This window comes from Chiloscyllium plagiosum, unplaced genomic scaffold (genome assembly GCF_037043375.1).
Source record: "Chiloscyllium plagiosum isolate Xiang-an unplaced genomic scaffold, Cpla_swu_hap1 HiC_scaffold_15, whole genome shotgun sequence".
NCBI lineage: Eukaryota > Metazoa > Chordata > Chondrichthyes > Orectolobiformes > Hemiscylliidae > Chiloscyllium > Chiloscyllium plagiosum.
The window spans coordinates 32,145,792-32,170,467 of record NW_028270153.1 but is presented as its reverse complement, the minus strand read 5'-3'; the positions used below and the strand labels follow the sequence as shown (position 1 = coordinate 32,170,467).

The following is a 24,676-nucleotide window of genomic DNA, read 5'->3' as shown; positions in this document are numbered from 1 at the left end:
AGCAGCTCCAGGTAAGTCGAGGCATTTCAATGCCATGAAGTGATGCACCAGAGATGCCAGCAAATGACCATGTAGTTACCGGACAGTAGTTCATATCAGTGCCTTTCTCACTGATGGTGGTGGGGGAATGTCAGTCCCACACTTTAAGACAGATTAGAAAAAAATACCCTGGCCTTGGTGTTTGGCCCCTCTGGGATCTTCTCTCTGCAGCATTGTAAATTTATCCAAAATCAATACAGCTGCCTGTCTTTCCTGCACTGTCTTCCCTGAACATGGTGCACTATATCTGTTATTACACTATGTTTCCGTTATTACCACCCCATCATATTCCCACACAACTGGAGAAATTTTCATTTAATTGCCCTTTATGTCTCTATTGAAGTCATATCATATTAAGGTCTCGCAGTCCCATCTGGAGTAAATACCTACAACTTCCGTGAATAAGATGGTAATTTTTTTGTTTGCATCACTCATTCTGAGAATTTTTAATATGTCCCCCATGCTTACAGAATGAGTTTTACCAACTGTGTCACATAGAATTAATCAACTCAGCACATTATTCATAACTTCCATTTATTGTTGGAGCCAAACATTGCAATTAACGTTCCACATTAGAATTTTAATGTGGCATAAAATATTGGCAATAGGAAGTATTTGGAACATTCAAGAATTACATATTACAAGCATTGCTTTAATTTAAAGATTTACATACAGCAAGTGAAAATTGTTTTTTCATTTAACTGAACTTTTCTTCAATTAACATAAATACAGTCAAATTGTAGATGAATAGACCAAACAATATTAAACAAATATTTTTACTTCAACAGTAACTGGACTCCAAATAGAATCCACTGTGTGACAACCTTTGAAGTATTGCAATATAAACACAAATATTTTAAACATTTATGCAAGGTATCATACTTATTATAAGAAACAGCAAAGTTCCTTGATAAATTGCAGAAAAGAACTGTCAACCATGAGTATCTGAGTGACTATGAACTTAGAATTATGCTGTCCACTGTCAGAGTACAAATGCTTAACGTATTCAGACACCACCTTTTCTATCTGCTTTTCTAACATTGGAAAATGGGAAATAATAGAGATAAGTTGATGTTAATTTGTTCAGTATTAATATGCTAAGCTCACAGAATGATTTCAAATCCCATTTGTGCATTTGCCACACATTAGAAATTTTATGATGATAATTTACAACATATTGTTTTCAAAATTATCTGCTTCAGTTTACAAATGTGACAAAGTCAATATAAGTAAAGTAGCTCTCATAATGGGAGACTGTATTGTAAAGATTAAAAATCCTTACCAATCTTAAATGCAAAGACCCACATATAACAAAAGTTTAAGAGATTTTTTCATGTTGCTGCCAAAGTATGAGCCAATACGCAGTACTGTTTCAGCTTTTGCTCTGCAATAGTTTTATTACAATTACATGGATATTTTGGAACTTTGAGAAACTTGAAGAAACAGAAGTGCTTTGACCTTACCTCTTGGTTATTTAATCAGAGCAAAATGCATCCAAAAATATACATTTTTTTAAAGCTGACTCTGTGCTTCCAGTTAAATAACCCCTAACTGTAATACCATTAAATACAAAATCTTTAATGTTTTTAAGATTACTCAAACAGCCCCAAACTCAAATATTAAAAGTAACAAAGTGTTTTTGCATTCAGTCACAAAAAGCAGACATTATAATTAACTTTGTACTGAAACTATCACAGTTACTTGTATAATGAAGGAATTAACTATTTCATTAGCATGCAATAAGACTTTTATCACAATGTTCATTAATATAGCTGACATAAATGAATACTGCTGTTCATGTAGACAAACATTACTGTAACCTGAAGAGTTGCTTAACTCATCACAAGGGGAAAGCTAATCTTATTTGAAAAACTGTTGTTTTAACTTGCATGTGTTTGTTCAAAAATTCTTAATATGAATTATTTTAAGTTTCAGATGATTCCTCCTATTGGGTTTGATCATATTAAAACTTGATTTATTAAAACCAAAAATGTGACTCCCTCATTCAAGTTAAAATGCAGCAGAAAGTGCACGTTTGAAGATCTGCATAATTTGAGCTAGCTCCATGTTTCAGTTAATTTTGTTCTCATTGTGGCCAGTTAAGTGAACGAGTCATCATCTCCAGTCATGCAACATTTTCTGTGCCATCTGTATTTTTACATGAGTAAGCAACACCTTTTGTGATACTTCTCATCCCGTTTGACACCTTAGGTTCTTTTTTAAAAGTGGAGGGAAAGCAAAACTCTTTAAAGCACCTTTTGAAGTTTTCATCCAGAAAGGCATAAAGAACAGGATTCAGGCTGCTATTGGCATATCCAAGAGCAACACAAAAATACCAGCTTGGCATAATTGTCATGATTTCATGATTACAGACAACTTGTACTAACACTAGAATGTGGATTGGGGTCCAACAGATGACGAAGACTGCAACAACCACTAAGACCATTCTTGTGATTCTACGCAAGTTTCTGTCCTTCTCTTTTGATCCAGAAAGAACGCGTACACTTCTCAACCGCCTTAACATTAATGTGTAACAAACTGTTATGATAGCAACTGGAATAACAAAGGAGAAAAGGAAAACAGCTATTTCAATTGTGGGCTTCCAGTAATTGTGTGGTTGTGGATGAACCAGAAGACATTCAATTTCTGCAACACAAGAAAGAAAAGTTAAAGTCAATCAGGTTTGCTGCAGTGATTGTGCATATTCTAGACTGTTGATTGCTCTCCCATGGCAGATCAGATGAGGGTAAGATCTAACAGGACTCAACAAGTGTAGATTTCTATGTGCTTTATAAAAAAATTGGGTCACATTACCAGAGTCTTTACTGTTAGGATGTAGTTTGGCATCCAAAATGGGACCCATGCTATACCTGCTTGCTAACTTCTGTTACAGCTTCCCACGCTGCTATTTTGGGTACATTGGTCACACAGACATTGGAAATGTACATCAGAAGAATGTAGTATAGGCGGGTTGTAGTGTCAGTCCTTGCAACTAATTGATTTGACTTGAGCAGTCATTTCTAACCTTAACACTGCAGATAACTAGTTCTTAATCAATCTGTTCAGAGGTATTATTATATACCTGTGGAGCAGATGAGACTTGAACCTGTGCCTCCTGGCTTAGAGATAGGGACACCATCCCCTACACCACATGAGCTCAGCATTGCAACTAATACCTTCTCTTAACCTTGTATCACTGAGCATGCATTAAGCAACAAGAAGGATCTCTCCCTACCCCAACTAGCTCTATCGAAAGGGATTATCAACTGCTCTCAAACTAATCACAGACTGATTTTTACTTGTTGCTGTTAGAAGTGTTTCATGGTTTGGACTGTCATTTAAAGTTGGTTAAATCCACAGGGAATGGCAATGACACATTACAAAGTCTTTGGTTCTGACTTCAATGGTCATGTTTGGATCTTTTGTTCCCAGTTGTGGGTACTTCATTCTCTAACCCTCTTGGCCTACAGAGTGAGAGAGTGAATGAGCATAAGTAACACTGAGGAGTAAGAAGAGAAGGGAAGTTAGTCAAGCTTTGAACAAGAGGCCATATCTACCAAGGTTTTCAGAAACCCATTCTTCTACTTCAAAGAGTGAGGAATAGATTTCTGTTCTGCATTTCTGTTATACATTTTCCATAAAAGAACCAAACCACCATTTCACGTATGAGTTGCCCATGGGCAGCTGCTGTATACTGGTACTTGAGATGCACGTGATCAAATGGACAGGTAAATGACAAAAAATGCTGTCAAAGCCAAACAATTCCCAGAGAGGAAAATATCAAATTTTGGACAATTTCAGTTTTCAGACAGCCAGATTTGGGGTATTGGTCACATACAACAGATTTGATAAAAGTATTTCATACACATTTTGCTGTGATTTACCATTGTTTTCTGTTTCAGCTGATCCCATGATCATTGCTGGTATTCCAATCATGGAAGCGAGTCCCCAGATACACACATTGACAACCTTTGCATTGAAAGGGGTTCTTATATCTAATGCTTTAACAGGGTGACAGACGGCTATGTACCGATCAACACTCATTATTGTCAGGGTAAAGATGCTGGTGAACATGTTGTAATAATCAATTGATATTGCTATTTTACAGAGTATATTTCCAAAGGGCCAGAATCCCAGGAGAGTGTCAGTTGCCTGGAAAGGTAGAGTGATTAATTCTAATGCATCTGCAAGTGCCAGGTTGAAAATATAGATGTTTGTTGCTGTCTTCATCTTTGTGTATCTGAAAGAAATGGAAGTTGAGGTTTTATAGGAATTTAAACAGCACACTTTTTCAAAAAAAAATCAGATTTGTACATCATGATTAAATGAACCTAAACTTTTCGTGTATACATATACAATGGAGAGAGGATAAATCATTAGTTTGATACAGTAGATTTACAAACCTTTGCAGAACTGATCCAATTTTTATCATGTTGTATTTGTGAAAATCACTTCCAAGTGTTACTTCACTTGTAATGCTGTCTGTTACTGGTATAATTTCTTGTAGATTTTATTGGGGCTTATTGAAACATGGTTCCTCACATTATAGCAGAGATAGAAAAGAATTATCCACCACTGAACCACAGCACATTGGTCAATCTTTCTGTAAACCCATTGATTGTCTGAAGTGAAGACCTTTATCAGCATTATGGATTCAAACTGAAAAATAGTTTAATACAGAAAGAAGGAAGCTATTCCTTCCATTGCATCTGTGCCAATACTAGCAATAAAGTGTACCTGTTCTTTGTCATATGTACTTTTTATGTTCTTTTTCAAATACTTATTTATTTCTTATGGTAGTAACCTTGAGTCTATGGAAAGATGTTTACAGTAGTAAAGGACATAAAATAGAAGACCTAACATGCCAACAGGTTCTAAGGTATCAAAAATATATATCTAAAAACTTAATTTAGCCTGGATTTACAGCAAACAAATCATCAAATACTAGTTTTCAGTGAAAGACCAAAAACAGCATGATAGGTTGTTGTGGTTCTGTTCGCCGAGCTGGGAATTTGTGTTGCAGACGTTTCGTCCCCTGTCTAGGTGACATCCTCAGTGCTTGGGAGCCTCCTCTGAAGCCTTCTACCATGAGTCCAGAGATGGGTGAGCCCATGAGTGTGCCGTTGATTTGTTCATATATTTGGTTGTTAAATGTGAAGTGTGTTGTGAGGCACAGGTCCAGTAGTTTGAGTATGCCATCTTTGTTGATAGGTTCAATATCCTGTTGTCTGTTCTGTATGTCCAGCAGGTTGGCTATTGTTTCTCTGGCTAGGGTTTTGTCGATAGAGGTGAACAGTGCCATTACATCGAATGAGACCATGGTTTCTTCCTTGTCAATGTGTATATTTCTGATGATGTCCAAGAATTCCTGTGTTGATTGTATAGAGTGTCTGGATCCGCTGATCAGGTGTTTCAATTTCTGCTGTAGTTCTTTAGCCAGTTTGTGTGATGGTGTCCCTGGTAGTGATACTATGGGTCTGAGTGGGATGTCTGGTTTGTGCACTTTAGGTAGTCCATAAAATCTGGGGGTGTTGTTGCTTTCAGGTTTCATTCTCTGTAGGTCAAACCTGATTATCTGTCCATTTTTTGATAGGTTTCATAAGGTGTTGTACAAACTGAAAGGGTCAAAATATACATAAATATGTAATAATGTGACGATACTATGGCTTTTAGAGGTGGATTTTGTCCTTTTTTTTTAATAAAGAAAGATTGCAACAGAGGTAAGAGCAGTCTGCTCAAAGCCAATAAACAGCTTGTGAGGCCTTGGGTTTATTTTTAAAGTAGGAACAGTAAGGGCAGCCTAAAATGGGTGGGATCAAGCTCCCACAGAACCAGGAATTTTAGTTTTAGCTTTCAGCAGTTGCTGGGGTCTTGAAACTGGATGTGGAAACTCTTATTCCTCTCTCTGTTACAGCTAAAAGCTGGGGATCTCTTCCTGCTGCTAGAATTGCATGTGAGACAATCTATTTTATTGAATTTGTTTTTGCCAAGGATGTGTTTATGGGATGTTATTATATTGAAACAGTTGCTTAGTAGTAGTTTACAATTTTGTTAAGCTTTTCTATACATTTACAGTGAAGCTAATTCTTCTATTTTTATTTTGTCTATACTTTAAGCAAAACAGTTAAAGTCGAGTAGCTTGACCAATTGCATCTGGAATGCAATGCCTTACACTTACCAGTAAATTAAGAAAATGTGAGGGTCTCGGCTGTCTTAATATATTTTGAGGGGGTTTGATCTGGTCCATAATAATAGATTGCTTTAGCATGGAAGACTTTGAACAGCAATCCTCTGTATTTTGTTCAAATATACAAAATGACATGCTATTCAATTCTTTTATTCCATAAAAACAGTATACAGCAATAGAATTGCAATCTATTACTGTATCTGTTAAAATTCAAATAGCTGCAGAAAATACATTATTAGTTCATGAATATAGAAAGATGAGACAAATGAGGCAAATTATGGTTTATCTAACTCCAATAGATTGTTAAAGATGAAAGCAAATTTATCTAAGTACCGTGCTGAAACTGGAATATGAATCCCACTAATTTGTTTGTTGTGATTGGTAATTGTTTTTCCATCCTATGTTATACAATGGCAATGTTAATCTGGAGTTAAAACCTTGCATAAAAAGTGTGTGAAATGGAATAAATTAATTAAATTTTGCAAAACATAAATCATTTTATCATGCAAAAAATATCCATTATATACAGAATGGAAAAAAAGTATTAATTCCATTGTTAAGTTCCATTATAGACCACTATTATGGCCAATGGAAAACTGCCAGGATGTTTTTTGAAAACTCTGCGCAAATAAGGAATGAACTTACAGACTCACATTGTGATTCCAGAATGTGTGTTCACATCGTGAAAACTAATGTATCTGGTTCATAATAAGAGCACTTGAGAAATTTTTTTTAAAAAGTTAATAATTAAATAACTGTCTCCTCCACAACTCATTTACACATTCATTGTTTGCATATACTGTACAGCTCAAAATTCCCTCTCTGCAACAAAATCAGTGGATTTTCATTCATTTACTGGGGTCAAAGGATTTAAATATTTTGCAGTGATGCAGGAGATCAGTCTTTTGAGTCAGGGGACTTGTAGGGACAACAATAAGTTGCAGGAATGATTCATTGGTTAAGTGACCCATATTCAGTCTGTAATCAATTTTATCAAAATAATGACCTTGTAATGAATACTGGACACAAGAGATGCATTCTCATTTTCATGTGTGAAAATACAATCAACTGTCTCTCAATTGTCCACTTAATGTCACTTCAGAAGATATTGCCAGAATTCCCAGCACAAGTCCTCAAGTTTCCTGCCTGCTTTTTGTCACAAAGCCAGTCCCTTGATTTTCTAAAAACTGTTCCTTGGCTCAAGGAGACTCTGTCATTGATGTTTTCAGAGGGGCAATAATCTAGTTTGGTACAGAGATGAAAAGGACTTTGAGAGGCCTTTTGTTTTTATATAAACAAATGAGACTTCAGGCCAAAGTGGTCATGTTGTAGAAGTGACCTGTATAAAGAAAAGGGAGTGGTTAGCTCTCTAGCTAGCTGAGCAGAGCAGTTTTAGTTCAGTCTTGACCTGGTGGGAATTTCAACAGTGAGCTGTGTGGAATCTCTCTCTCCTTTTTCTGCCCTTCAACTTCAACCTGTAAGCATGCGTTCCATTTATACTGGTTTTTAAAGGGAGTTTGCTTACTGGTACTGTTGTGTGTATTTGGAAAACCATAATTAAGACTAGTTGGATAGGCTGAATTCTGTTGGAGTTCTTTATTATGTTCTTTGTGTTTCATTGTGCAATTTTGTGAATAAATTTTTATCTGTTTTAAAATCTAGTGGTCAACCTAGCTATCATACTCCAGGTAATTTTCATTGTACACTTACTGAAAACAATTGCAAATTTATGGTCTGGGGCTGCTTGCTTAAGAATGTTTTGAGTAGTCTGGCCTAGTCCATAACAGATTGAGGGCTTAATTTGGGATTTTAAACAGTGAGTGGTAGGTGCTAGTGTCTTTATTTCAGGCGTTGGTTTGGTTGGGTAGACAAAGTTTGGGATAGGAATGGCTCTTTCAGTCGCCAATAGTCTTCTGGATGTAGATGCAGTGACTTTGGAATGTTTGCAGAAAGTGAATAAGACCAAATTGCAAGAACTGGCAGAGAAGCTGGGATTGGAACTGCCTGCTTCTGTGAGGAAAGAAGAGATAATTACAGCAGTAGCTCAGCATTTAAACTTGCCGGAGAAACCATCAGAATCTATAGAGAATGGCAAGAATTCAATTGCAAATGAAGCAGCCTGAGTAAGAGGCGAGAGATAAGGAAAGGGCAGCAGAAATGAAACCGTTTTACTCACGATTAAAAGCAGAAGAGAGGGAAAAAGAGAGCAAGAGAGAAAAAGAAAGAGTGCTTGAACTGAAAAAATTGACACGTAAAAAGGGAAGTCAGCTTAAAAGGCTGGAGATAAAGACTGAAGGTAACCTTAGCGAGGAAGTAGTGTGAAGTCATGTGGAAGAGCAGAGTTAAAACAGCAAGGTTAGCAGCTGACGTGGCTGATGAGTATCAGCTGATCCATAAAACACAGTCTGGCTTCCAGAATCAATTTCAATTCATGAGGGATAAACATGGGGCAAAGAGAAATCCTCACTTGAAAAGGGAAAGTTACATCTCAGTGAAGATCATAAGAATAACTTATCACAGGATAAAAAAGAAACTCTTGAGGGGGACAAAGAAGTTAAAAAGCTCCCGTGTTTTCATTGTAATAAAGTGGGGCACACAAAATCACCGTGTTGGTGGACTAGGAGAAAGCCAGATGTCGGAAAACCAGACAAGCTTGGATGTTTTGTTGGACTAGTAACAAAAAGCACAAGGGAAGTTAGACAACTGCCTCAGAGTGTACAAGATGATCAGACATTGATTAAGCAGGAAGTGCCAGATCTGCTTAACAAATATACATGCAAAGGGTAAAGTTTATTCACATAGGCCAGGAGCAGTAGGTAATGAGGTTACAATATTAAAGGACACAGGATCTTCTCAGTTTGTAATGATGAAGAATGAGGAGATATGCACTCCTGAGGGACTATTGCCAGAAAAGGTACTGGTAAAAGGAATTCATGGTGAGACAAAAAGTGCTCAATTATGGCCAGTAGGGTGCTGAGAGTGGCGCATAAGCTACCACTTGGAGGTCGTTTAGGGGTGAGGAAAACACAGGCTAAAATACAGACATTTTTACTGGCCTGGACTACACAAAGATGCAGTTGAGTTTTGCCAGATGTGTCATAAAAGTCAGCTAATCGGAAAACCACAGGCAGTAATAAAACCTATACCATTAATACCTATTTCAGCATTTGAGGAACCTTTCACAAGAGTCTTGATTGATTGCATAGGTCTGAAAATGTATTGCTGGAAAAGCGCAGCAGGTCAGGCAGCATCCAAGGAGCAGGAGAATCGACGTTTCGGGCATGAGCCTTTCTTCAGGATTGCGTAGATCCCCTACCTCAAACAAAATTTGGGAATAAATACTTATTATCAATAATATGTGTCTCGACTAGATTTCCAGAGGCAATCTCATTAAGCAACATCACAGCTAAAAGGGTGTAGAAGAATTACTTAATTTTTTTTACTAGATATGGACTACCAATAGAGATCCAGTCAAATCAAAAATCAAACTTCACATCCAAACTATTCAAGGAGGCTATGGATAACTTGGGAATAAAGCAATTCAAATCTACTGTGTACCATTCAGAATCACAGGGAGCACTAGAGAGATGGCATCAAACACTGTAGACCATGTTGAGGGCTTATGGTCAGGATTATCCAGATGATTGGGATAAGGGAGTTCTATTTGTACTTTTTGTGATCAGAAATGCACCGAAGGAATCGAATAAATTCAATTCATTTTAATTAATTTTTGGGTATGAAGTAAGAAGACCGTTAAAATTGATTAAGGAGAGATTAATAAGTCAGAATTCAGAGACCACCTATTTGGACTATGTGTCAAATTTTAGGGAACAATTAAATAGAACTGGATGGTTGGCTAGACAGCATTTAAAAGTATCACAGCATACAATGAAACAGGAAGCAGATAAATCATAAATTTGCAATTGGGAATAAGGTATTGGTGTTACTTCCAGTAACAGGTGAGCCTTTAAAAGCAAGATTTAGTGGGCCTTATCAAATCGAGAGGAAACTGAATGAGGTGAACTATTTGATAAGGACTCCAGACAAGAAGAAATCTCACAGAGTATGTCATGTGAATATGCACAAAAGGTATTTTGGTAGAGATTGAAAGCAAGAGAAGAAGGTGTTAATGATGACAGCACAGAAGGAAGAACCATGTTCAGAGGATTCTGAATTGGACATTCCTCAAATCAACTTAGACAATGAGGAAGTTGTCAAAAATTGGGATAAATTATTGAATTACCTTCCACAAGAAAATCGAAATGACCTGAGAGAGTTATTACTATCACATGGGGAGATATGCGGAAATAAACTGGGAAATACTAACCTAATTGTGCATGATGTAGAGAAAGGAGATGCTGTTCCAATTAAGCAACATCCTTATAGGCATAACCCTCTAAAGTTGGCACAGGTTCAGAAGGATATAGAGCGCGTGCTCCAAGATGGCATAATCAAAGTGAGTTACCGTGACCCCGAAGCTCATCCATAGTCATGGTGCCAAAGCCAGATGGTACGTAATGGTTATGTGTGGACTATTGCAAAGTCACCGCCCTTACAAAGATTGATGCATATCCAATTCCACATTTGGAGGACTGTGTCATAAAAATGCGACAAGCAGCTTACATTTCTAAGTTGGACTTGCTCAGAGGCTACTGGCAAGTACCTGTCAGAGAGAGCAAAGGCAATTTTGGATTTCGTAACGCCAAATGACTACATCAGTTCAAATAGGAGAAAGTGAGGACTGCAGATGCTGGAGATCAGAGCTGAAAAATGTGGTGCTGGAAAAGCGCAGCAGGTCAGGCAGCATCCAAGGAGCAGGAGAATCGATGTTTTGGGCACATTCCTGAAGAAGGGCTTATGCCCGAAACGTCGATTCTCCTGCTCCTTGGATGCTGCCTGACCTGCTGCGCTTTTCCAGCACCACACTTTGCAGCTCTACATCAGTTCAAAGTCATGCCATTTGGTACGAAAAATGCTTCAGCCACATTTCAGAGACTGACTAATAAGGTCATTGCCGGATTACCCAACTGTGTGGTGGAAATTGATGACCTGGTGATTTTTAGTCACTCATGAAAGGAACACTTACATCATTTATCGGACTTGTTTGATCGACTTCGGAAGGCAAGCTTGGTGGTAGACGTAGCTAAAAGTAAATTTGCCAAAGCCCAAGTCACCTTCCTTGGCGATGTTATTGGATATGGACAAATGGCCCCATGGGATGCGAAAACAAAAGTAATTAGGGAATTTCCCACACGGTCAACGAAGAAAGCAGGACTACGGTTCCTGGGATTGAGTGGATTTTACCGAAGGTTTGTGCCGAATGTAGCAGTGTGGCTGCTCCACTCACCAAATTGTTAAAAAAGGGCAAGAAGTTTCAGTAAACAGCAGACTGTCAAAAGATAATTGACAGCCTAAAAACTGTGTTAATCACTGCTCCAGTATATTAGCCACACCGGATTACACAAAGCCTTTCAAGGTGGCTATTGATGCAGTGATGTGGGTGTCGGTGCAATGCTCCTGCAGGAGGATGTTGAGGGAATAGAAAGACCCATTGGGTATTTTTCCAGGAAGTTGAACATTCATCAACAGAAATATTCAACGATGGAGAAAGAGACTTTAAGCTTGGTGTTGGCATTACAACATTTCCATATTTATATTACCATCCATGCATCTGAGACAATCGTACACACTGATCATAACCCATTGACATTTGTGGAAAAATTTAAGGACAAAAATGCCAGACTGTTTAGATGGAGCTTGTTGTTGCAGCCGTTCAATTTGACAATTGTACATGGGGCAGGTCGTGGAAATGTAATTGCCGATGTGTTATTGAGACTCGAATGAGATACTGGGGGGTGTTCGATGATGGGTGTACTGCGGCCTGAATTCGCATGGGGTTGTGCATGTTTGCATGTGTATGGTTAGTATAGTATATATGTGTGTTTAGACTACTAACCAGGTTTTGAAGGGTTAAAAATGAAGCCATCTTTTGATATTGATGTTTAATTTTTTTAAGGGGGTAAGTGTCACAAAGCTAGACGCTTTTGTTTCTAAAAGCTGTTCCTTGGCTCAAGGAGACTCTGTCCTTGATTTTTTTTCAGAGGGGTAATAAACCAGGCCGGGTTCTGATCAGTCTGGTTTGGTACAGAGATTAAAAGGATTTTGAGAGGCCTTTTGCTTATATATAAACAGATGAGACTTCAGGCCAAAGTAGTCATGCTTTAGAAATGACCTGTTTAAAGAAAGGGGGTTGGTCAGCTCTCTAGCTAACTGAGCTGAGCAGTTTTAGTTCAGTCTTGGCTTGGTGAGAAGTTCAACAGAAAGCTATGTGGAAACTCTCTCTTCTCTCTCTTTTTTTCTGCCCTTCAACTTCAACCTGTAAACATGTGTTCCATTTATACTGGGTTTTAAAGGGAGTTTGCTTATTGGGACTGTTGTGTATATTTGAAACAGCATAATTAAGTCTAGTTGGATAGGCTCAGTTCTCTAGGGGTTCTTTATTCTGTTCTTTGTGTTACATTGTGTAATTTTGTGAATAAATTTTTGTCTATTTTGAAATCTAGTTGTCAACCTAGCTAACTTACTCCAAGTAACTTTCACTGTACACTTACTGAAACAAATTGCAAAGTTATGGTCTGGTGCTGCCTGCTTAAGAATGTTTTGAGTGGTCTGGCCTAGTCCATAACATTATGTAGATTTATAACTCACAAGCAATTAACTAAAATGAGCTTTATTTGCTTTCAATTGTAGTTAAATTTATAGAACAATATTCAGATTTAATGCATAGGCGATGTGTAGGGCTGGATTTGCCAAAGCATGGCTATCTCACACAGTTTGTCACTCAAGCCTGTCCCTTCAAAACAAAGGGAGCTTCACAATTCTAACAGAAGATCCTGCTTAGGTCCCTGAGAAATGCAGAGCCATTCTTAAATTCTGACTGTTCTTTCAAGAACGTAGAACTGTTAAAGGAAGACAAATATGTCCCCTTTTCATAGCAGGAAGCTGCTGTATTCTGAAATTTTAAAAGCTAAGTACATAAGGCAAGTATGATGTTTGCATACGTGGATGGTAGGATGACAGATGAATAGTTGGCTAGGTGCCAGGTAAGTGGATGCCAGCTGGAAACAGCACAGGGTGCCAGGTTGATAGGGCACCAAAATGGAAAGGGGCAAGGTGCCAAGTGGATATGTTTCCAGGGCACAAGGTGGCAAAGGAGCCATGTAAATAAATTAGTGCTCTGGGTAGATTAGAGTGGATTGCCCAACAGAATTTGTTGCACATTTGAGGTGGTGGGGGTGTTGTATCTGGCAGAGGGAGTGAGGTTTGAGGGCGGCTTGGTTCAGGGTCAGGATATAGGGGCTGCGAGATGTCTGGAGAAGGTGCATTTGGGTGTGTGAGTTAACTATGGGGCCTGTTGAATAGTTACTCAGGAGTTATGTATTTAATAGTTTCACATTTTCTGAGTGGGATGCTCTTTCGAGAATTGATGTGGACTCGATGGGCTCAATGCCCTGCTTCCACACTCTGATTCTGAAGGGACAAGTAGGAAAAGAAAAGCCAAGAATGAGCTAAAAAGAGTTTCCTGTTGAAACAATGGCTTAAAAGGAGGATTTTCAAGATGGGAGAGGTTCAAGAAGACAGAGGAATATATGGTGACATCTTCATAACGAAGTAAGGTGTAGAAGCAAGTTGGTTCAAGCAATAATTGCAAATACAGAAAAGGGTGAATTTAACAGCAGACTTGCATTATACTGCTGGAGGTTCCAACCAAGGTTACAGAGCAAACAATACGCTGACATTGGTGAGTAGCCAAATTGGGTTAGTAAAGGCAGGGAGTTTGGAATTGTGGCCAATTGACAAGAATAATGCATATTGTGTAAATGAATTGTATACAGAATAGGACGTGGACAACTGTAAATTTCATAGCAATTGCATCTTCCTGCTCTTTGTGAACCCCTCTAATCTCATAGTACCACACACACCCTTTGCTCCTCTATCACCAGACTATATTTCATTTCTTGCCCTTTTTCCCCATTTCTAGTCTTGCTTTAATTATTTTGCTCTTATTCTTCATAATTTGTGCCATGCCATACTGCCTTCAAAGATCTTCTTGAAGCATTTCTTTCCAATCGTCAGCACTCACTAACACTTGTGTTTCTTTCCTTTTCCTGACTGCTGAATATATTTTGGCTTTTTGTTTTTGAAAAGCAGTCAGTCAGCTTTCTACATAAGCAGCACTGCAGAAATGCAACTTGTCAATGATTGGCAAACAAAAAAAAAGACTGATCCACTTTTCACTCACTCGCTTCTCACAAATTTCTATTACATTCAAGCATTCATTGTTAATAGTACTATGTGGATGTCCGTGCAATATAATTTTTCTATATTGAGAACTAGCAATTTGGATACAGAACTGGCTCAAAAGGTAAAAGACAGAAGGTGGTGGTGGAGGGTTGTTTTTCAGATTGGAGGCCTGTGACCAGTGGAGTGTCTCAATGACCGGTGCTGGTCCGCTACTTTTCATCATTGTATAAATGATTTGGATGTGAGCATAAGAGGTATAGTTAGTAAGCTTGCAGATGACACCAAAATTGGAGGTGTAGTGGACAGTGAAGAAGGTTACCTCAGATTACAACAGGATCTTGATCAGATGAGCCAATGGGCTGAGAAGTGGCAGATGGAGTTTAATTTAGATAAATTTGAGGTGCTACATTTTGGGAAGGAAATCTTAGCAGGACTTATACACTTAATGGTAAGGTCCTTGGGAGTGCAGGTGCATAGCTCCTTGAAAGTGGAGTCACAGGTAGATAGGATAGTGAAGAACATGTTTGGTATGCTTTCCTTCATTGGTCAGAGTACTGAGTACAGGAGTTGGAAGGTCATGTTGCGGTTGTACAGGACACTGGTTAGGCCACTGTTGGAATATTGTGTGCAATTCTGGTCTCCTTCCTATCGGAAAGATGTTCTGAAACTTAAAGGGTCCAGAAAAGATTTACAAGGATGTTGCCAGGGTTGCAGGATTTGACCTTTAGGGAAAGGTTGAATAGGCTAGGGCTGTTTTCCCTGGAGCATCGAAGGCTGAGGGGTGACCTTAGAGGTTTATAAAATCATGAGATGCATGGATAAGATAATTCGACAAGGTATTTTCCCTGGGGTGAAGGAGTCTAGAACTAGAGGGCATAGGTTTAGGGTGAGAGGGGAAAGATATAAAAGAGATCTACGGGGCAACATTTTCACGCAGAGGGTGGTACATGTATGGAATAAGCTGCCAGAGGAAGTGGTGGAGGCAGGTACAATTGCAACATTTAAAAGGCATTTGATGGATAAATGAATAGGAAGGGTTTGGAGGGATTTGGGCAGGGTGCTGGTAGGTGGAACTAGATTGGATTGGAATATCTGGTCGGCATGGACGGGTTGGACTGAAGTACTGTACATCTCTATCACTCTATGACAGAATCAAGGCCTTTGTAAAATCCCTTTTGAGATCAAGGCTAGTTACCTTTATAGAATATGTCTTCTCATAAGAATTAAAATTAGAATGATAACTATGGGAACCACTTACAGAATTGTAATGACCAATCAGTTCCAGTTTGTATTGACACAATAAGTTTGGGAAGGTGTCTATTTCCTTATGATATGTTCATCTTTCTATCACCAATTCATAGCACAATATGATGCTTTGTTCCATAGATAGATAGTGTGTGTGTGTATATAATATATATAAAAAGGATACTGAAAATCAAGAGGTACATAACATTTTTTGGCTCACACCCATTTCTGTTCAATAGGTAGCATGCAAATTTAATGCTTCATCCTCATTTACAGTGAATGATTGTTGCTAGCAGCCAAGCATGACCCAGATTGCTGGCTTACCAAACACTCAGTAGGGGACCAAAGACCGTGCATGGCTAGAACATGTTTCAGTCGGGCCTTAGAAAGGCTGCACTGATTTCTTAGAGGAGCAATGCTCCCATTATATAGATGTTGATGTTGACTGCCTAGAGTGCAACTGCCTTCAGGTTAAAGCCATAAAATTGAGCAGTAGCCAGGATAGAGTACTGCCGGTCCTTGGATATGGTGCTGCAAGCTCCAGTCTACGAGGTTGACAAGAGCGAAGTGGTCACCTTTCTATAGTGATCCTCAATGAAAGCTCATGGAAGTTAAAGGAACATTTTCCTAGGGTGGTTAATTCTTGCAGCTTGGATCAGAGGAAATAGCTGAGCCATCAGAAGAAATTCGGTGGTCTCCCAAGGGTAGTTATGGCCAGTGAATGAGTCTGCAAAGATTATGTCCGACTCTCCGTATCACCAAATGCTCTCATGTTGCTCAGTAGACCAGATTCACACCATTCACTTATCAGCAGCACTGAGCAGTCAAGACTTGGATCTAACATTCAGGCAATTTATCTCACCATCAAACATCCATCTATGATGAAAATCTTACATTAGAATCTGTACACCTTCTGGAAATCAACTATAGCAGGCACAAACCTAATTGGTTTTGGTAATTGTTATGAATTGCTGAATTTACCAGTCACTGTTTCACTGGGGGATTGTGGTTTCCAAAGATAAGTTTTGAATTCAATTTTCTTTCTCAAACAACCAGAAAACTTATGATTGCCTCAGAGGAAATGACTGCCATCTCTGATTGACACAAAGTTTCCAAAATCAAATCAACAACATGCACTTTTACAGCACAGTTCTTAGAATTTTAAACATTAAGAGGAAATAATCAACTCTGGTGAAGGATATGGGTTAGACTAGATTATGGTGATGGGTTGGTGGTACATATGCTCTGAACTATCACACCAAGCAAACCAGCAAAATCCCAGGTTTGGTCATTAATTGATGTTGAAGTAGATATGAACAAAGTGTGTATTTGAGAAGCGTTACTGTTTGCAAAAATATTCCTGGTTTGGTGGTCTCACTGAGACTGTAGTTTTCAATAATCAATCTATATTGGCTCCTGCCTCAATACCTTCTGCTAGTACACATGTGGAATTTGGATGAAGCTGGGCATGTCCTAAAGGTACAGCTTTCAGTGGATAGTGTGTGCACATCTTAAGATGATTTTGCGTCGTCATAGCTCACGGTTCAAAAATAACCTCGAAAGATACCATAGAATCTTCCAGAACAGAAGCAGGCCATTCTGCCCAATAAATCCATGATTGTTCTTTGGGAAGAGTAAGCTGATTAGTTCCATTTCCCTGCTCTTTGCCTATAACCCTGCAAAGCTTTCCTTTTCAAGCATATTTCTAATTCCTTCTTGAAAGTCACTGCTTCAGGCAGTGCATTGCAGATCCTAATAACTTGTTACATAAAAACATTTTTCCATGTCTCCCTCTAACAGTGGGTTGTTAATACCCAAGGGACATGTGTCCTGACTTGAATTAAGTTTCATTTATCATATTTGAGGTCCATTTTCGATCTTCCTGTATATTAATGGCCCAATTGCCATATGAATCATCTGCAATGGAATGGTAACTGAAATGCGCTGGTAGTTTATTCCCCCAATGCAGAAAGTGAAGAGCAGACATTTAATTAAGTTAAGTCCTCAGTTTCACAGAGGAGGTAGGTTTCACAAGTGACCCAATCCTGCTGTGTCAGGTGCCTGACAATACAACAGAGGGCAGCTTAACATGAGAAGCCTGAATTGTGTAGCACACTAACCCCATCCTTGCAGCCTAGCAGCTCACTAGCCCAAGTTTCAGTGTTCAACATCACTTGCAGTTTCGGCCCCCATATCTTTAAAAAAACCCTCTTTAATTTCGTGGCAACAAGTATTGCCTCCAATTTGGGACATTGTGACATTTATCTGAAAACCTCTGGTGTTTTCCTTGTCCTGCTCCTCCAGTTGTGGCTCCTGAGCTTGACTCTCTGGCACAATTTCTGGTGTAAGGGCTAACCTCACAATGTACTGGATTGTAGAGAAACAATTCTCCAGAAATCTAAGACTTTTGAGATTGCACCTGACTTTTAAAAACAGCAAAATATTAATTTGGAGGCCTGAATGCTCAATGATGTTGCAGGTGAGTGAGTGGCTGTAATTGTATGGAGTGTCGTCAATGTCTGGGAACTTTATAGGATCCATGGTGTCAGAGGGTCTCCCTTGTCACTCAGTTGTACATATTGCACTGAAGCACAAAGATCTTTAGAATGTAAGACATTTGCATTACAAATACATTGTGGCAGGTAGCAGGCATTATTCACTTGTGTAATGTCTGGCTACAAATCACACACAACTGCATATTGAGAGAATGGAAACCCTTCCAGCTTCTAAACTTCAGAGTCATGCGTGTAGTCAATGTGTCAGTGAATGATGGGGAATCTTATGAGCCTATCAAATTAAGAGTTCTCTGGCAATCAGGCATGATATACAGTCTTTCCTCAGTGTATGGAACCAAAGTGATTTTGATTATTCTGAAGTTCTGATTGTGAGATGATATCGGGACTGATATTTTCTGGGGTACCTTTGAAGGATTCAGTAACCCACAATGAGCTTGAGTGTCTCAGGCAGTGCAATCCTAAATGCTCTGTGTAGTATCAGTTTGTAATTCCATAATAATCAGAGATCTCTGTGTTGACCTCCTTAAAAAAGTGCTGTATCTTAATGCCCAGTCTCTGGCTCAGCAAAGATCAGAGTTGTCTTCACTCTCACCTTCCTTTGTGTCTGGTGCTGCTTTGACGGTTCACCACCACCTCTAATTTCGCTGAGAAATACCCCATAGCCAAGTAGTCCATTTTTGTTAGTGACTCCTACCTAAGATAGCAGAGGACTTAATCTTTTTAGATAAGGTACAGAGATCATTTCTAGGAAAGCTGTTGATCAGCCATTGGTGAAGGAAAGATAAAATGTTCCAGGAAGCTCCTGAGGTGTCTCAAAACTTGCTTCAAACATAGTGTACTCAGTCAGTCTCTAACAGTAAGTAAACAGTGAAAGCTGATCATGCCATTAAATACAGTGCTCAAAATTCTCAACAATGATCTGTTAGCCAGCTGCTCTTAGTGAAGAGTGCTAAATCAAGTATGATGCACTAAAATAATTTGCAGCCTCCTTAACAAATGCTCACAGCAATTTAAATTTCAATCCATTCCTTAATAATCTGTTGGGAGACCATTCTTTGGAAGCATTTTAACTTGTTTACTAAACATAGATTAAAGCAGTGATACAGTTGAAGGCATCTTGACTACTCTGCAGGCTCTTTAGAGCCTAATGTATCCAAGAAAAATTGCCCAATGGTACAGTTCTTGCATGATCTATGCAATGACACAATAGCACATTTATTAAATGTTACATGCATACTGCATTCAGAAATACGTGCCTAATTATGAATCTCTTGCTTACTATGTTGTGTATTGTTTTGCAAGATTGCAGAAGCAATTACTAAAAAGCGGGTCTTTTTCTGCTCATGGTTAACATAATTGTGCATTTTGTCATTTTTTAATCATTTTGATCTCAAACGATGTACTGAAATGTATTTTCCCTCTAACAGTATCAAGTGTAACATAGCTATAACATCACTCTAATTAACGATTCTGATCTGGTTTACTTGTCGCGGTATATAAGTATTACTGATCTAGTCCAATCATTTGTTGATCGGCAAGTTCAAACAAATGGTAAGGCACACCAAGTGGAAAGCACATTGCATCCAGCTAGGTTGAACTTTATTATTTACACAAAGTGATGCCTTGTCATTAAAGGGTTTATGCAGTGACAGGGGCCATCATCTGAAAGATCTCCATCTGCCTGTTCAGCTGAATGGAGAAGATTTCATAGTACTAATCAAGGAATAGGATATGCCCAAACCTGCACTTCTAAAAGCAGATTAGCAAGTGACATGTCTCATTAACTAGGTGTGAATCTTTGGAGTGTACTAATGAATATTACATTTGACTAGTAACCAGATTTTTAAAAGCACTTTGGAATATGCTAAAAATAAATTAAAAGTGCCATTACAAAGGCAAAGCCTTCCTTCATGCTTTACTTCACATTTTCCACATTATCAATTTGGTACTACGCAGCAACAATACCAAAGATTTGCAGTTTGCAGCTCAATTAAGGCTTCCTCAACATCTTAATCAGCAGTTATAGAACCTTTTTGTAAGTGATTTGACTGCCTTATCAATTGTTTTGGGACTATAACTGCTAGTGTCAGCAGTTTAGGCAGTGCAAGCAAATGTGTACCACTTTCACCAAGCCCAGTTGAAGTAACAAGCATCTCTGCATCTTCTTCGTACCTCTGCAATAGGGCAAAGACTGTTTTTGTGACACAGTATTAGGAAAACACTGCTGAGAATATCTGAATGGGAGACATCCACTTGAAGAGGAATAGATGTATAAATAAAGTGACCAAAGCACATTCATGAAGAAGGAAGATTGTATCTAGAAGAAGGGAATATCTGTCTCTGTGTAGACTGTAGGCTGTACCTCTGTGAAAGGAGAGGATGGATCTTTATAAAGTTATGAGTGTGTCTTTGTATATGGAAGAAAGTGCCTATGAAAGGGGAAAGGACAAAAAAAAATGTTTTAATGAAGGAAGGTAGCAGTTCCTGCTTGAAAGGAGAAAAAATGCTTATGTGAATTAAGGGATTGAACATATCGATGAAGGCATGACAAATGGATCAATTTCAGGAACATTGGCAATGATTGTCATACTCCCAGATGATGAAGGAATGACAGACAAAGCAGTGGTGAAAAGTGACAATTGGAGGATACTTTCAGGAGAGTGATACCTGCTGAATGTAGGTTCAACACAAATGTAATGTTTAATATGTTTTACATTTAAAATCATCTGAAAAAGAAAAACACATTTGAAATATATTTCTAATTAAGTCTGAAAAATCCAGTGAAGCATTTCCTTCCCATCACCCCAGAAATGCACATCAGTGAGCTGGAAGTGTAAGGAACAGATGGAAGGTCTGTGTACAATTGTAAATGTGCTGCCTACACCCTTGGCTTCAGCACATCTAAATTTGCACAAATTAAAATGAGAGGAGGTTAGAAAATCTAGGGGGGTGGGGAGAAGAAATTATCCTCATTCTCAGCCATTTTATGTCATATCTAGTTGGTTTCAAGAACATTTAATCCTTCCCAAGAAATTTACAGAAGGCAAATAGGGAGATGAAAGGAGAAGGATGAATGAACAACTAGTAAAAGAGGGTAGGTCTTTTTAGGAGCATGCTTTGTCCTGAGCATTGAGCAACATGAAGATTTGGCCTCATGGCCCCTCAATCACTTCCCATGATATTTTACATTAAAGTGAACTGGACTCAAACCTCACAATGGAAGGGGGGAAATGCCAGTTTTATCATGGAAAGAAGTAAAAATTGCACAAGAGCAGCGCATGGATTATTGTAATTAAATTTTATAGTAACTTTAGGGCAGATATACTATTGACCAGAGACAGATGTAATCGGTTCTTTGCAGCATGAGGAATTGTCAAAAAGAAAATATCGTAGCATATGGGGTTTTTCTTGGATTATAATCTCCACACCAAACAAAATGAAGAAAAATCAGTCAGGCACATAGTTGTGTGTAGGATATGGGGAAAAGAAACTAGTGTAAAATGCTCGTCAGATGCTGCCTGAATTGCTGTGCTCTTCCAGCACCACTGATCCTAAAGTACAATTTAGTAATGTTTATCTATTGGTCAGTAAATGATGACAGTAAATAATAACAAACATGTTCAGAGTATCATTATTCTTTATCTACAAAAGGCTTAAAGTTTATCAGACAATTGGAATGTGAAATGAATGCTTTTATTTGACCCTTCCCTGCAGAAGTGACATATTCACTGCAATCATGATTTACTCCATTACTACTGACTGGACAAATGCAGTAAAGGCCAGTTTTAAATTTGGTAAATAAATATAGTAGATTGCTTCCTTAGTCCAAAGGGGTCAGATCTGTGTGGTACTACTCAAAACCCCAATTAAAAAGTCATTAACAAGCTCATTCCAGAAAAAAAAGCTGAATTGCTCAGCTTCCAAAAACTGCACATTCCCCCCAACATTATCGAAAGACTTTAGATTAAATGACTGGTTTAAAAATCTTTGAAGAAACGGTCCCGACTACAATGGATTCATTGCAAAATCTTAACATTCGAAAAATGCATATATTTGATTTAAAAAATTGTTTTTAACGTCAACTCGAATCCCGATGGATCAAAACGCTTATATCTTACAAGGCGTTATCAGTTTGTAGATCTGACCGCATGTTCACATAGTGTAGCCGGTATTTGTAAAATAGTTGTATTATTGCACGGTACTTAATAAGACGTTAAGGATTTATAGATTTATAACCATTTAAATCGAGTGCGCCCTGTTCCCTCGGGAGGGCGCTCTAAGGCAGTTACCACAACATTAAGTTGCTTTTTACCTTAATAAACTTTTCTTTTTCAAAACAAAATACACATAAAACAATATTAACATGAAAATCTAAACCTTACCTGACGATAACATACATTACCAGACAGTTGCCCACCAGTCCCACGATACAAACAAACAGATACACTACGATGATGGTAATTCTGAATGTATTTGACCCTTCCATGAGGAAGTCGGTAACATTTTCGGACCAGCGATCAATTAGAATCGTGTAATTTTCAGCAACGGAGTCATTAAAATATTTGTACTGTTTAAGGCTCCCGAAGCCGCAGGCTGTGTCAATATCCATGGTGCAGCCAGACCTGGGGTAAAACAATATTAAGATATAATCACAATATGGCTTTTGACTGACGATGCATATTGATATGTAAACATATAAATAAACGCATTACAAATAATCAACACATCACAGTTACATCTTAAACCCTTAAGTATTTTGAACACTCTGGGTCAGCAATTCGACCACAAGAGCCAATTTCAAAGTAGAGCTCGATGGCTGTCTCTATCAGAATGAGGAAGCTGAAATTATCTACAAGTTATATAAATTGAAAGCCTAAGACACGTTCTATTTTTCCCCCTTCACGGGTGGGGCTAGGGAGATGATCACCGTTTCAGCACCGCCGAATGTTTGAAATTTTCCATATGTAATACTTGCAAATGTTCCACCCGGGCAATTATCGAGCAGGAGGCTGTCTGATCCCTTAACTTCTTTATTCCAGGGTGCTGACTCCCTTTTCAGACTGTTCCATCGCGTTCAGCAAACAGCTACTTAGCTTTGCTGTGCAGCCCCTTGCCAAGTCCCGATACCTTTACAAAAGCCTTTCCATCCAGCAATGCAACACCCCCAGGCTGCAGTCTGCCAGATACACACTAGAGGGAAGTCGGCACACTGAACTATTCTGATCAACCTTGATCACCTTTTGGTTTCTTCAGGTTGGATAATGATGGACTCTCTATACATAAGCTTTTGTTGATTGTAGGTGTACCGAAAACTAAGATTTTTTATTGACTTTTTGGTCAAAGATTGAAGTGAAGATGTAATAGTTCAAAGAATAAGCAGAATCCCTCCTTAACATATTCCTAAAATTACTTAAACAGATCAGTTTTTAATTTGTCATAACCAAGCACGACATACTGTCGCATTTTGCAAATATCCATGCCGTATTTTGAATTATGATTCAACGTCATAAATTAGTAATTTTGATTGTGTCTGGTTAATAAACGGATTCATTTTAATTTAATTTAGCGGCCTGCTGTAAACTAAATTGGTTACACATTTCCTTTGGGCACAGCATTGAAAACGGTCAGCAGCCAGAATTAACTCTTTCAGAATGAGCACATGCTGAACATCTCTCACAGAAATCTATAATGCGAATTTGACTGCCGTTTGCACTGTCTGAAGGAATGTTCGGATATCCACAAAAGAAGTAAAAATGCCTACATTTAATGAGGACACGTTGAAATAGTGATTCATCTTCGTGACTATTTTTAATTCTGCACCTTTTAAATTTATTTTTCACGAGAGAGGGAGTCGAGAATTCAACTTTGTTTTAACTGAATAGTTTAAATAATCAGGGTTAAATGCTGTCTCTGCTGTTTGCCTTGCACGTTGGTAGGCACCTGGGTTAAGTTTAGACAAGTTGTCGGTTTTGTTCATTTAGGTGTATTCAGGACTGCCTAATGCATGTGTACAGCAGTGTTATAACTCTGAAATAGAAAACAGAATTGGGGTGGCCTTGATGGCTTTCTCTTAATGTAGGGATGGAGCAAGTGAGGACTGCAGATGCTGGAGATCAGAGTAGAGAGTGTCGTGCTGGAAAAGCACAGCTGGTCAGGCAGCGTCCGAAGAGCCGGAGAATCGACATTTCGGGCAAAAGACCCTTTAAGGTCTTATGCCCGAAACGTCGATTCTCCTACGTCTGCTGCCTGACCTTAATGTAGGTTGGATGCCCAACCTCGAGCCCGCAAGCCACACACTGAGTCTGTGGCAGGGTTTGAGAATGAGAGGCTTTCAGAGAGACTGTTTTGGGCCGACATTTATTTTTACCACGCCACCCAATTGAAT

At 38.6% G+C, this 24,676-nt stretch overlaps 1 protein-coding gene across 4 annotated transcripts; it reads right to left on the bottom strand.

Annotated features, from left to right (window-relative positions):
• Window positions 1-562: 562 nt before the first annotated feature.
• On the bottom strand, window positions 563-23,400 carry LOC122560153 (delta-type opioid receptor). 4 transcript variants are annotated; one of them, XM_043710475.2, is made up of 4 exons: window positions 23,267-23,400; window positions 22,674-22,913; window positions 3,924-4,279; window positions 563-2,685 (listed from the first exon to the last, which is right to left on the bottom strand). In XM_043710475.2, the coding sequence occupies exons 2-4, from the start codon at window positions 22,898-22,900 to the stop codon at window positions 2,165-2,167; spliced, it is 1,104 nt and encodes a 367-aa protein (XP_043566410.1). In that variant the 5' UTR covers window positions 22,901-22,913; window positions 23,267-23,400; the 3' UTR covers window positions 563-2,164. The 4 variants fall into 4 exon arrangements, with proteins under 4 accessions (XP_043566410.1, XP_043566409.1, XP_043566406.1 ...); XM_043710474.2 differs by having other exon boundaries at window positions 23,263-23,392; XM_043710471.2 differs by having other exon boundaries at window positions 23,219-23,297.
• Between the last annotated feature and the right edge of the window lie 1,276 nt (window positions 23,401-24,676).

Coding starts and splice junctions, on each gene's coding strand:
- LOC122560153 (XM_043710471.2), bottom strand. CDS start 23,253: ATGGAAAATTTCAAACATTCGGCGGTGCTGAAACG. Junction 4,280..22,673: donor GTAATGTATGTTATCGTCAG/GTAAGGTTTAGA, acceptor CATTTCTTTCAG/ATACACAAAGATGAAGACAG. Junction 2,686..3,923: donor AGCTGAAACAGAAAACAATG/GTAAATCACAGC, acceptor CTTGTGTTGCAG/AAATTGAATGTCTTCTGGTT.